The sequence below is a fragment of the Hemicordylus capensis genome, chromosome 2, assembly GCF_027244095.1.
Source record: "Hemicordylus capensis ecotype Gifberg chromosome 2, rHemCap1.1.pri, whole genome shotgun sequence".
NCBI lineage: Eukaryota > Metazoa > Chordata > Lepidosauria > Squamata > Cordylidae > Hemicordylus > Hemicordylus capensis.
The window spans coordinates 249,809,610-249,823,739 of NC_069658.1; the positions used below are offsets into that span (position 1 = coordinate 249,809,610).

Sequence of the window (14,130 nt, forward strand, 5' to 3'; positions counted from 1 at the left end):
CCTAGACTTCCCATCCGACCTCCCATAGCTCCTGACCCCAATGAAACTTCCCCACCATCACACACCCCCCCCCCACCCCGCAGACAATTTCTCTGAATTTGAAGCACAGGCAAAGGCTTTCTAGCTCCCCTTGTAAGAATTCTCCCATCATGCAACAGTTGCTTACTCCCATGTGTGTGAGCCAAAGGCCATAACTGTCTGTCTGTAACAGAGGGAGCCCTCGTTGAGGTGACCCTATGTGTCACTCACTACAACGGTACCAAATTTGGTTCAAATCAGTTAGACAGTCCACAAGTTAGTCCACTTGCACCACAAACATTAATACATCTGCCATTTTGAATTGGGGGAGATGACATCATCACAAACTACACCATTGAAGCATCCCTATGTGTCTCTTCAGCTGTAGCAAATTTGGTCCAAATCGGTAAGGCAGTCCACAAGTTGACCCAATTGCACCTCAAAAGTTTACGCATCCACCATCTTGAATTGGGGTGGATGACATCACCATAAACTATGCTGTTGAGGCATCTCTACAGTTGTAACCAGTTTGGTTCATATTGGTCCAGGCATTGCAAAGTTGATGAGGCGGGGACAGACAGACAGACAGACAGACACACACACACGGAATGTCAGGTGATATCATCAGCCTACTGGAAAGTAGGCTAACAACAACAGAAGACGCTCCAGAACATGCGCAAAGTGATAAAAGTGAGCCAGCGTGGTGTAGTGGCTAGAGTGCTGGACTAGGACCAGGGAGACCCAAGTTCAAAATCCCCATTCAGCCATGATACTAGCTGGGTGACTCTGGGCCAGTCACTTCTCTCTCAGCCTAACCTACTTCACAGGGTTGTTGTGAAAGAGAAACTTAAGTATGTAGTGCACCGCTCTGGGCTCCTTGGAGGAAGAGCGGGATATAAAATGTAATAATAATAATAATAATAATAATAATAATAATAATAATAATAATACCACCAACAACCAAGGGAAACATTCTAGCAGCTGCTGTTAGAAATAGAGCTGCACCAAAAGTTCTTTGAGAAGAAATTTCAGCCAAATTTGGGCGGGGGGATCAGGGCAAAAGAGGGAAATACTGACCCCCTTTCATTGCTGCCTGGCTTTTGCTGTCGTGCTGGCGGCAGCATTTCCCCTAGCAGCCACCAGCTGGCAGCCATCTTCTCTCTAAAAATGCCCCTCGTTCATTCTGATGGCAGAATGTTATTCGGAGTGGTTTTCCGGCAACTACTAGGAGAAGCACCATGCTGTTGGTGGAAATCTTCCCTCCTCGACCCCTGAAATTCACCCCACCCCCACAAATAAGGCAGCAAAAGCTAGGAAGCCATTTTGGCTTGGCCCTAGTTAGACAAGAACTAACTAGGAAAGGCCTGTTGTCCATGAGCCAAGACCATAAATTTTGGCCATTGGTACTAGGGATGTGTGAGCTGGCTCGAATTCAAACTGGCTCAAGTTGGACTGAGCTGTCTTGAAGGCTCAACTTCAAGCCAAACCTGCCCCCTGAAAAATGGGGATGGTCCGAGTTCGAGCCGTGCCACTCCCCAGCTCGAAGCCCGACTCGCAAGCTGGCTTGAGGGGTATACTTGTAAAGGGAAATCTTGCAAGGATTCCCCTTTACAAGTGAAGGGCTTTGCCAAGAGTAACTGTGATGGTGGGCGGGGGGGTGGGATGAAAAATGTTCCTGTACATTTAAAAACAAGCCAAACTGGTTTCCTTCCATTAAAAAAAAACTAGCCCAAGCCGATCACTGTACCTTTAAAAACAAGCCGATGGTGGCTGTAGCAGGGATGGCAGTGATCGCGGCTGGGATGGTGAGGAATGGCAGCAGCAGCCATGGTGGAGGTGTTGGAGGCAGCCGGTGCTCCTCCAATCCCGCTGCCCACCTCCCAAATCACAGGCTCGGTCATGCCTGCGGACAGTTTTGGGCCTCTGCGCAGGTGAGATCACCATTACAGTGAGTTCTGTACCTGCTGAATGGCCTCTGCACATGCGCAGACTTTGGACCAGACCCACTACAACTGAGTCTGAGCTCCAAGCCACCCGGTTCCATTCGAATTTGGCTCAAATTTGAACCAAACCAGGAAAACCAGTACCATGCACATCTCTAATTGGTACCATCTCAGGGAATGAATGCTCATAGTGATTTTTGGAAATATATACCTCACAGGAACATAGAAAGCTGCCATATACTGAGTCAGACCATTGGTCTATCTAGCTCAGTATTGTCTTCACAGACTGGCAGCGGCTTCTCCAAGGTTGCAGGCAGGAATCTCTCTCAGCCCTATCTTGAAGAAGCCAGGGAGGGAACTTGTAACCTCCCTAGAAATAGAAAATAGGGTTAGCATTATTATATTTAGCCCTATCCCCAAATTATTCAGGAAGAATTGCAGTCATTTTTACAAGAGGAAAGTGTTAGGGTAACAATGAACAAATTGTTGTACTCTCTCCATGGAGTAATTTTTAGAGGACATTCCTGCTAATTTGCATTTCTATTCCTCTGACAAAAACTGATTAAAATTGTATAGTAGTTTTTGTGTTTTTTAAAACTTAAAAAACACCATTGCAAATTTGTTCCCAAGGTCAGGACAATGAAAGCATGATAACACAAAGAAAGCTTGAAGTATTGCAGCACTATCACCTATTTTCCATCTGTAGGGATATATAGACCTTGTCAAAAATCACAATGAGCATTCACACACACACCCCACCCATGGTACTGATCACCCCAGCTGGCTCATGTGCTACTGATCCCACAACTAAAGGCATGTGCATACATGAAGGGGCACATTTTGAAAAGGGTGGAGAGAGCACCAGCACCAGCTCCCAAATAAAGCTCTAGACCAGAGGTTCTTAATGGGGCTGGAGATTGTGGCTGGGAATGCTGGGAGTTGTAGTTCAGCAACATCTGGCAGACCTCATGTTAAGAACCACTGGTCTAGACATTCTGAACATTCTAACTTTGAGCAGGCACAGAGACTCTGAAGAAGAATGCTAGAAACGTTAAAGCAACTGACTTGCCAACAGAAAGGTGTGGCTAAAGACCCGGTTACCATTCATGTTAACTTCTAGTTCCTTTTCTAAATGGCCAGGATTACGCTCGAGACTAGAGTAAAGTAGACTCAGAGTCAAGTGTTTACCAACTATTCATATTCAGATGTATGAAAGCAGTGACTACAGACACTTGATTACACTTTTCCCTGCAAACATTCAGAATTATCCGTAAAGAATGCTGCTATACTTGTAATACTGAAATGCTTACAGTTGAATCAGTCTTCATTTCTGAATATCAAATCAGATGCCACAGGATAAAATATCATTTAGCAAGACATCAGGGACAAGCAGCATGGACAGGCACAGGTTGATTTCCAGAGGAAGCGACCAAAAATCACAAGGGGCCAGAGGAGGCAGCATAGTAGCCCGCACTCCACCCCCCGCCCTGAGATGTGCACAAAATGCATCATGCACACCCCAACAATGTAGTACAGGCAGGGTAGCAAAAAGCAGCAATACCGGGGAAGGAATCAAGAATTTAAGCAAGCAAGGATCTGCCTAATAAGACCAAGTTGCTCATTCTGAGGGTCAGGTTCTGAAGCTGAGGTTTTATAGGGGCTGGTGGACATAGATTGGTCCTTGGGATGAGTGCTCAGGTAGGCTGGTACTGCAGCCTAGGTGGTGCCCTTGAAGCGCAGAACTCAACCTACAAGGCTGACCACTGAAGCAGACTACTAGAAACACAAGAGGTAAGCTGCTAGAGCAGGGCTGCAGAGAGGCCTGGTTCAAACCCACCTCCTTCAAGGACCTTACACTTCTATAACATAAGAATATAAGAACAGCCCTGCTGGATCAGGACCAAGGCCTATCGGGTCCAGCATCCTGTTTCAAGCAGTGGCCCACCAGATGCCTCTGAGAAGCCCACAAGCAAGAGGCATCTTGCCTCTGAGGCTGGAGGTGACCAGTAGCCACCGGACTAGTAGCCATTGGTAGACCTGTCCTGCATGAATTTGTCTAAGCCCCTTTTAAAGCCATCTAGGCGATTGGCCATCAACACATCCCATGATAGAGAATTCCATAGATTAAGTACGCACTGTGTGAAAAAAGTACTTCCTTTTGTGGGTCCTAAATTTCCCGGCCTTCAGTTTCATGGGATGACCCCTGATTCTAATGTGAGAGAGGGAGGAAAATTTCTCTCTGTCCACTCCATGCATAATTTTATACACCTCTATCATGTCTCCCCGTAGTCACCTCTTTTCCAAACTAAAGAGTCTCAGATGCTGTAGCTTTGCCTCATAAGGAAGGTGCTCCAGGTCCTTGATCATCTTGTTCTCCTCTTCGGTAACTTTTCCAGTTCTACAATGTCCTCAAGATATGGTGCCCAGAACTGTACGATGTACTTCAAATGTGGCCATACCATAGATTTGTATAAAGGCATTTTAATATTATCATTTTTACTTTCAATCCCCTTTCCTAATGATCTCTAGCATGGAATTTGCCTTTTTCACAGACGCTGCAGAGTCAAAAGAGCTGTCCACCACTACCCCAAGATCTCTCTTCTGGTCAGTCACTGACAGCTCAGATCCCATCAGCATATATGTGAAGTTGGGGTTTTTTTTTTGCTCTAATATGTATCACTTTACACTTGCTAACATTGAACTGCATTTGCCATTTTGTCACCCACTCACCCAATTCGGGGAGATCCTTTTGGAGTTCCTCACAATGTTCTTAGGATTTCATTACCCTAATAGTTTAGTGTCATCTGCAAATTTGGCCACTTTTGAGGCTTACCCCAACAAGTTAAAGAGCTAAAGACCAAAAATGGACTCTTATGTTTTTTTAAAAGCATCTCAAAGCTCAAAGTCAATTGTGGCCATGGGTTTGTTTTCTTTTTAAATTACGTTTATTCATTCATTTAACTTATTACTTGGGGAATAATTTACATCTCACTTTTCCAGTCAAAGAAACCTCAAGCTGGCTCACAGATATAATCCACAAATATAACCAAATGCAATAAAATCAAACCAAAACCAAGACAAAAATGATGAAAACAGAACAACAGACTACTGACTAGCAAATAAACAGTAGACTCAGAGTCAGTAATCAAAGAGTCTCTGCCTAAAGAGACAGATCTTTCATAGGCAACAAATGGCAGGCAGAATAGAGCCAAACAGATGCCTGGGGCAAGGAGTTCCATATCACGGAGGCCAGCACAGAGAAGGCCCTCCCAAGTGTCAGGGTACACTGAAACTAGTGTGATGCATAGAAGGCATGTTTTTAAAAGAAATATGCCAAATAAAGGCATGATGAATTATTGCTAAATGAGCACCCCCCCCAAAAAAAAGCATTGAGTGAAACACATCTCTGTGTTGTTGTTTTTAAATTAAAGATTGTATATGTGTGTATGTAACTGAATACCCAGTTCATGTTTATATTCATTTTCTTGAGCAAATAGACAAATAACCATTTTGTTAGATTTATTTTGTGATGCACACCATGCCACATAGCATTATGTTAGTATTCATTAAGACAGTGGAGAGGTTCACCTTAATTTTCTATATCAAAGACTGTAGCTTATATTTATGTAATGTAATGACCAAAAAAATCTCAAGCCTTTCAAAACCACTATTTAGTCTTTACAAAGTCAACTGCACCCTATACAATTTTTAAAAACCAACAAAGTGAACTGTACTTTCATAAAAGCAAACCATCTTATTATATTGATAAACAATGTAACAAAATAAAACCCTCAACTGTATGGTTGTAAAGTGAAAAAATGAAGTGTATTTTGGATCACGTGAACCCAAAGAACCTGCGGGAGCCACCTCCAGCCATGAGGTTCACAGGGTGACTTTGGGCCAGTCACTCTCTCTCTCCCGCAGCCTAACCTACCATGCAGAGTTGCTAGGAAAATACAATGGGAGCGAAGTTATGTATGCTGCCCCGGAGGACAGAAATGTAATGAATAACACAATAAATATATTTTGCAGGACAAATACTTCATGTTTGAAAAAGGAACATTGGTTTTACCATGAAGTAAGACCAAGGCATGTTTTTCACAGTGTATGGAGGTCATCCATCAGAATGGGTTGTGGACCCAACATGCTCCATAGACAGGACTAGATTCAAATTCAGAACGAGGCTGGCTTCCAGTGCACAGGAGAAGCCAAGACCCCAGTTCCAGGACTGTTACACAGAGGAGTTCAGGTGGAGAAAAAAGAACATGGTGAGGAGAAAGAAAGGAGAATCAGTTATCTAACAAACTGAATACCCTGGGAGTTGCCACCACCCAAAATATGCGACCCCGGTAAACTGAAGATGCATCCGCAGGTGGGTCAGATGACCTCTGTATACTGTGAAAAAGAATCCTTCACAGTAAGACCAATGCTTCTTTTCCCACAGTGTAGGAGGTAATCAATCAGAATGGGACATGCCCAATCAGTGAACAATAGGGCAGGAGAGGATGCAACTAAAGGACTTGTTGAAGGACAGTGTGGCCATAGGCTGCCTGTTCAGAGTGGAAAGATGCAACCTTGTCGCATTTGATAAAAGGGGTGATAGGGGACCAGGGGACCACTTTACAGGTTTCAAGCAGTGGAGTGTGGGCAGAGAAGGCCACTGATGCCAAGGAACAGTGGGTAGTGATGCCACCGGGTATGAGAAGTACCAGGGACTCATAGGCTAATGAAATGTATGTTCAGATCCACCTGGCCAGGATGACCTGGAAATCGTGGAGCCTAGGGATGAAGGATGAAAAGAAACAAAGAGTGAGTTGGAATGGTGGAATTTTTTAGTATGTCTAATGTAGTTGCAGAGAGCCCTACAGACATCCAAGGTATGCCAGTTCCACTCCTTAAGGTGAGAAGGAAAGGGACAAAAGAATGGCAAGATTCTATCCTGCAAACAGTGGAAGGTTGGGTTGATCTTGGGCAAGAAGGTAGGGTTGAGCTTGAGTGCCACCGAGTCAGGTTGGAGAAGGCAGAGTTCTTTCCAAACAGACAGGGCCTCAAGTTCGGAGACTCTGCGGGCTGAAGTGACTGCTACAAGAAAAAAAATAACTTTATAGGATAGGAGTTTGAGAGGTGCAGTGCAAATGGGTTCGAAAGGAGGTTGGGTTAACATGTTGAGCACCTTATAGAGATTCCACAAACCTATTTATAGGGGGCAGAGAGGCTCTCATGAGGAAATGGCGGATGTGCGGGTGCAAGGTCATATAATTATGGGCTGTGAGCTTAAGGACTGATGCAAGAGTGGAAGTTTGATGCTTCAGAGTATTAGGATGCAGGCCTTGATAAGACACCAGTTTGAAGAAAGGCCAATACCTCCGGGATGACTGAAGAGATAGGGTTAAGACGTTTCCTATTGGCCCAGCATGAAAACACTGCCCAGGTAGCCTAGTAAATCAAATTGGTTGAAGGACAACATGAAACCAGGATGGTGTTCTGGACTGTGGGGAAATAGCCTTTCTTGGCTAAGGCTGAACATCCAGGCACAGAATTGGAGCCAGTTTGAGTCTGGGTGTAGAATGGGACCCTGGGACAGAAGGCCTATCTGGAGAGGAAGATGCCATGGAGGCTGAATTGAGAGAGCTCTTAGGTTGGAGAACCAAGGCCTTTGAGGCCAATGTGGGGCAATCAGGATGAGTTCTGCTTGTTCCACTTGCATCTTTCGTATAACCTTCCCAATGACAGCCGACGGTAGAAAGGCATAGAGGAGCTTTGGGAGCCAGGGTGCTAGAAGGGCATCCGTTGTCTCCATTAGATGGGAGTGGAACCTGGTGAAGAACCTCAGGAGGAGGTGATTGTGTGGAGAGTCAAAGAGGTCTACTATGGGCCGGCCAAAAAAGTGAGCCACTGAGTGGAACACTTCTGGATGAAGAGTCCATTCCACTGGATCGACAGACTGGTGGCTGAGCCATTCACCTGAGCGTTGGACACACCACTGAGATGTTCTGCGGTGATAGATGACAGGTGGAGTCTTGTCCAGTGAAAGAGGCAGTAGGGGATCAACTTCTTTCCCACCCTAGAACAATCTAAGAAGAGAAGGGAAGAAAAGACTAGTAGGAAGCGAGCCAAAATTAGCGAGAGCAGACAAAACTCCTCCACAGTCCTGTAAATCTGAGGAAGACAGGGCCAGAAACTGGAGTCTTGGTGCCTCCTGTGCACCGGACGCAACCCTTGTTTTGAATTTGAATCTAGTCGTGTCTATGGAATATGTCGGGTCCACAATCCATTCTGATGGATGACCTCCTACACTGTGGAAAAACCACAAGGATGTTAATTTACCATACCACAAAATAAATAAAAAACATGATAACAAATAACAGTCTTCTTTTTTTGTGATAAATGGTTGGGATGGTTTCCTGGGGTATCTGAAAGGGTGGATTTTAGAAGCACTTATGCAATGCTTTTTAAGAACCATCATCATACCTTACCCATCCAACACCCCTATTCATGAGAAGATATGGGGTCACAAGGGAAATTTTTTAGAAGTAGTTTGAACCTCCAAATATTGTTCTGTGCAGCAACAGTCTGGGGTCTCACTCGAATTCAGTGGCCTGGGCCTTCCCCTCACAATCCACCCACAATGTCTCTTTGTGTCCCCATATCCTTATTGAAAATGTCACTGGAAAACAAGAGGTGGGATCCTCAGGAAACTCGATTTCTTCGGCTAAAGAAAAGGGCATTCACATTGTGCATTGTGTAGCTGTTCCTTTGCTCACTTACAGTCTTCCCTGTGGTGCTGAGCATCCTCTCTGAGTAAGGTACCACACAGCATCGCTGTACAGTGAGATTCATGCAAGCGGCTCCCTCTCCTAATCTTTGGCTAAGGTAGGCTTGGCCAACCTGAGGCTCTCCAGCTGCTGCCCAAATTGCAGCTGGGGGTGATAGGGAGTCATAGCCCAAAAACAGCTGGAAAGCCTCAGCTTGGTCACCTATGAGCTAGATCACTGGGGCGTGCAGCAATCCCCCCCCCGCCCCCCAGAATCCCACCTGTAAGTGTCCATTGCTTGGTGTGCCACAGAGGCAGACGGTGATCACTGGGAGCATGCATGGAATGGTCACTGTGCAACCAGGCATGGCGCGTCCTATTTTGTCTGCCTCGGAGAACTGCAAGTTGGCATTAGCAGAGGGGCAGGCTGGTGTGCATCTGCCCGGATCACCTTCAAATGCCCGCTTGTTAGAACTGGACAGCTGGGCTGGGGAACAATGAGCAGGGGCAGAGATCTACTCCCATCAGCTGAAGGCCACTGTAGCTGGGGATGATGGGAGTTGTAGTCAACCACATCTGGGAATCCTTGGTGCGGGGAACCCTGGACTCTACTATTTTCCGCATTCACAGGTCCCAGGGTGATGCTGCCCATAGACAGGCACGTTGCCTCTTCAAAGGGCCCCAAGCACAGCGTCACGCTCCTTCAGAAGGCCTCGGTGCCCTGGATTCACTTGGATGTCACTGCAGACCTTGAAATATTTCACGATAGCACACGTCATTATGGAGGGTACACTGTTCCGCCACCTGGCTATCTGCAGGTCTACCGGGTGTTGTGGCCTGCTTCTGCACGGCTGAATTTCTTTAAGGCAGGCCTGGGCGCCTGCAAAATGTCCGATGTGGCTGTAATTGTCTGAACTGGCCACCTGACCTCCCCGCCATGCTTTGCCAACACTCCCTTCACCATCAGGTTTAGACAGTGGGCCATACAGAATGTGCCTTTTGCTGAGCGCTTGGTTTGCTGCATGGCCTGTTGCAGCATTTGCAGGCTCAATGCCGGGGGCGGTAGGAACCAGTCGCTAAGTGCAGTTTCCTGGCAATGTTTGCAGTGGTTTGCAGCGCACGGCCCCAGCTGGATGCCTCTCGCACAGCCATTTGCCGCACTTGCCGTTCCTTGGCCAAAGTGCGGCAACTGACATTCAGCCCTGGGCTGGGCATCTTGTCCAGCTGTACATCATCAGATGCACGGTTCGAGTTGTTTCTGAAGAGGGTCTCTGATGCTCTCTGCCAGGGCTGGGATGTCGGAGAAGAAGTTGCTCCTCCCGGGTATACTCCATTGAGACACACAGCGACGGAGGAACTCCCGGAAGGCAGGGTCGTCCACCAGGGCGAAGGGCTGCATGCTCTTGGCAAGGAACTCTGCCAGCCACTGGCTTTGCTCCATCGCATGGGGGTTGGTGGGGTCCCATGCCTTCTTCCTGTTGACCGACTCGTGAACAGTCAGCAGGGTGGTTGCGTGGGCTGTGGCCTCAGGTGACGAGTGGATAGTGGTGGCGGTGCACACCACAGCAGGTGGCGTTGCTGGTGAGGATGAGGAGGATGTGACCACTGGTGTCGTTAGAGCCTTCTTGGGAAGCAGGAATGGGTGGTGCACAGACAGGTGCCGGTGCATTGATGTGGTCCCCACTTTGGCACAGCCCCCCTTCTTCCCTAGCCGCACGTGCTGCCTGCAGTGGTTACACACCACTGCAAACCTGTCCGTGGCGTGGTGCGAGAAGTGATTCCACACAAAAGAGGAGACCTTTCTCCCGCGCTTGGTGACCCGCACTTCTTCCCCGGGAGCTGGTGCGGAAGGACGCTTTTCTGACACAGCAGTAGCACGCAGAGTGCTGGAGATGCTGCTGGCTGAAGCAGGGGGACGGGAGCCGGTGGGGGTGTGCACCACTGCAGGCGGTGTTGTTGGGGAGGAGGAGGATACGGTGGCTGGCATTGGTGGAGCCTTCTCAGGAAGGAGAAGGGGGTGGTGTAGAGATAGGTGCCGGTGCATGGACGTGGTCCCCACCTTGGCACAGCCTCCTTCCTTCCCCAGCCTCACGCACTGCCTGCAGTGATTGCACACCACTGCAAATTTCTCCATGGTGTGGGTGAAATGGTTCCATACAAAAGAGGAGACTTTTCTCCCGCGTTTAGCGGGCGGCTTGGCGGCCTTTCCTTCCACCTGGGGAACTGGTGTGGTGGGGCACTTCTCCTCTGCAGTGGTGGCTCGTGGGATGCTGGTGGCACTGCTGGCCAAAGCAGGGGGATGCAGGCTGGGAGTGGTGCCACTTGTGGCACCAGTGGTGCTCTTTGAGAAGGGTGGCAGAGAAGAATGAAGTGAGTTGGCACTTGAGTTTGCCCATGGCCTTGGCTGGGAGGTCGTTGAAGCACGTGTACCAGAGACAATTTGCTCCTCCTCCACCAGATGTTCCATTGGATGAAGAGTTTGTCCCCAGGATTCCTCCTCCGCAGAGTCAGAGCAGGAGGGAGAGTGTTCTAGCTCCTGGGAGGAGCTCTGCATCAACAGGTCTGAGACTTCTTCCTGAATGATGTGGGCATCTGTGTGGATTGAAGGAAATGGTCCTCTGGTTGGCCACGTTGCAGCGGCAGAATCAGCAGAGGACAACCACCCAGGCTGTGTTGCTGGCGATGTGGACCGGGCAGCAGAGGAGCCTCGGAGAGAAGTTCTCCCTTGCATGTGCACCATGATAAGGCCTGCAGGAGGCAGATGAGGGGAGGGAAGAAGGTTAGGAGGATTCGCAAAGGTTCTTAGGTCCAAGAACAAATTATGGCACTTGTTCTTCTCCCTGCTCCACAAATAACTAGAGATGTGCAATTTGATTCGCAGGTGAATCGATTCATACTGAATCGGGGGCGATTCACATATTCAACCTCAAATCGAATCACCCGTAAAAAGAAGGGCCTGATTCAAGGTTGAATTGAATCAGCCCCGATTCAACATGAATCGATTTGAGTGATTTGCCTTGCAGGTGCCTTTTTGTCTCCATGTTTTTCCCTTGCTGATTAGTTTTCTGGCACTGGCTTCCAACTGGCTTGAGATCTCCTTGCTTCTTGGCTGGTTTATTGTCATTCAAATCAAGTGTTGGCATGGGCAACTGTGCCTCCATTGGCTGGGTGGAAGGAGCAAGGAGCAGGGAGGCCAAAACGTATTTTCAAAATGTTTTTAAGGGGCTGCTTGGAGGCAGAGAGAGTCATTGCTTTTGTGCTCAGGAGAGAAAGATCAGAGAAAGATTGCAGCAGCACTGAGAGCAGAATGGTGGTGGTGATCTGGGTCTGCCTGCCTGCCGGGCCCCCAGTGGAGAGAGAGACATAGAGTGCCTTCTGGACTTATCTCTTTCTCTATTTTTACTCCTTTAAATCTGCATTGCCAACAACTGCATTGCCAACTGCATCCAGTTTAAAGCCACTGGTGCTGGTAGTACAATTTATAAAAAATAGATAGATATTTAGATAGATAGATAGATAGATAGATAGATAGATAGATAGATAGATAGATAGATATTGAACTAGCAGCACCAGTGGCTTTAAACCGGGTGCTGTTTGGAATTTATTTTACTTGTGTTTATTATTCTGGCTTGTAGCCAGCCCCCACTGGCTTTAATAACTGGGGCGCTGTGCTGATCACCCCCCACCCGCTGCCATTATTCCAAAATAGTACCAGCAACCCCAGTGGCTTAACTGGATGCTGGAATTTTTTCCCCTTGTGTGGTCCCCCCTCCCCCTCCCAGCTTATTGCTTTTGGATCTTTTCCTACAAGCTTATTGCTCATAGCTAGCTCCCAGTGGTTTTAATAAATGGGGTGCTGTGCTGGGTATTGTTTGCCCCCTCTTGTAGCCCCAAGCTGCACTTCTTTGCTGCTGCTGCTACCTGGACTGAATTTTTATTTTTATTTTTTTGCAGGCTTATGGGCTGTGACTTCTGTCTGGTGCCCAGCCTGCCCAGGCTCTCTCTGTCCACCCCCCCTTCTTTTTTTTGTTTTGATTGGGTGGGTGCCGTGCCTGACTGGTGTCCCCCTGCCCTCCCCCTAGCTGTTGAGTCTCGGTGTCTGCTTGGCCCAAGAGTGCCTCCGAGAGCAACACCTGGCAGACTCCAGCCAAAGAAACCATTGGAAGCCCCCAGCCGAAGATGCCTGAAAGTGAGAGCCCCTCCCCTCCCCCACCTTGGTCAGGTTAAATTCTTTAAATAGGGCCTAGTTTGGGGAAGGGAGGGATTAGGTGGTAGGATTGTAGGACAGGAGGGGTGGGTCAGAGAGAGGCCACAGTAATCCCCTGCCCTTTGCCTTCCCTTCCCTTCGACTTGCCCTATTAGTGCTCGTTCCCCTCCAAAAACAGCCCCCTCCAGTAAAGCCTGCTTCTTTACTTTTAGGGTTTTTATTTTTTATTTTTCTAGCTTCTTGGTGTGCACCACAGTGCTATAGATAGTGGGACACACACACAGCATAAATAGATCACCTTGGACACACCACACCTCCTTAAAGCTGCTTCTTCTCTCCCCCCGCCCCACATGAGAGTTAGGGCTTAATTTAAAACAAAACAAAACCCAAGATGTCTGGGAGGGCACAAAGCAGAGCCAGAAGCAGAGGAGCAGGCAGAGGGAGGGGTGATGCTGCTCATGGTGGGTGATGGTGAGAGGGGCATACTCCTCCTTTATGGAGGAGTTGGCCGCACAGGTAGAAGTAGGGGGAAGTAAGTCCTCCCCGTCAGGAAGACAGGGGATTCTTCCTGTGGCAGCAAAGGAGGAGGTGTCAGTGGCTGTTAGCCCAGCCAGATCGCTCTCTCCATCCTCCACAATCCCTGTTGACAGTGCAACCCCTCCCACCCCCACCGTCTGAGGCTAAGGAGGAGAAGAAGGAAGTCATTTTGGTTGTTCCTGGACCTTCTCAGCCACTGAAGGCGGTGGTGGTGGCCACCAGAGCAAACCAGCAGCCCAGAACCACCACCACCACCACCACCACCACCATCACCACTGAAACGGTCTCGGAACAATAGCAGCATGGTGTGGGATCATTTTCAGCCCTGTGCGGGTGATCCACACCACACTGTCTACATCTGCTGCAGGACACAGGTCAGCAAGGGAAGGACCCCAAGAGTATTGGGATGATAATGCTGCAGCACCTGCGATGCTGTTACCTGGGGGTCCCTGGTCCTGCGCAGCAAGGTGCCTGCTTCTGCTCCCAAGCAGGGTAAGTTGCCTGCGCGGTGGGTGCAGTCAGTGGGCAAGCAGTCTGGTTGCACAGAGCCTCATATCTCATCACTCAGGCCATTGGGGAGATGATCACTTTGGAAGACCAGCCATTCCAGGTGGTGGAAAATGCTAGCTTCTGCCAGCTGCTTGCCCCTGACTACAACATCCCCTCACGCA

At 48.3% G+C, this 14,130-nt stretch overlaps 1 protein-coding gene across 2 annotated transcripts in view; it reads right to left on the reverse strand.

The window, feature by feature from the left end:
- The window catches only part of LOC128343039 (zinc finger protein 530-like), a 43,702-nt gene that overhangs the window by 2,789 nt on the left and 26,783 nt on the right, over positions 1-14,130 (reverse strand). The window contains exon 6 of one of the 2 annotated variants that reach the window (XM_053291397.1): positions 5,466-11,463. The exons of the other annotated variant lie outside the window; for it this stretch is intronic. Coding sequence (XP_053147372.1) covers positions 9,950-11,463 — 1,514 coding nt within the window. The 3' untranslated portion in view covers positions 5,466-9,949. Of the gene's footprint in view, positions 1-5,465; positions 11,464-14,130 lie in introns of those variants that run through there. 2 annotated transcript variants of the gene reach the window in all.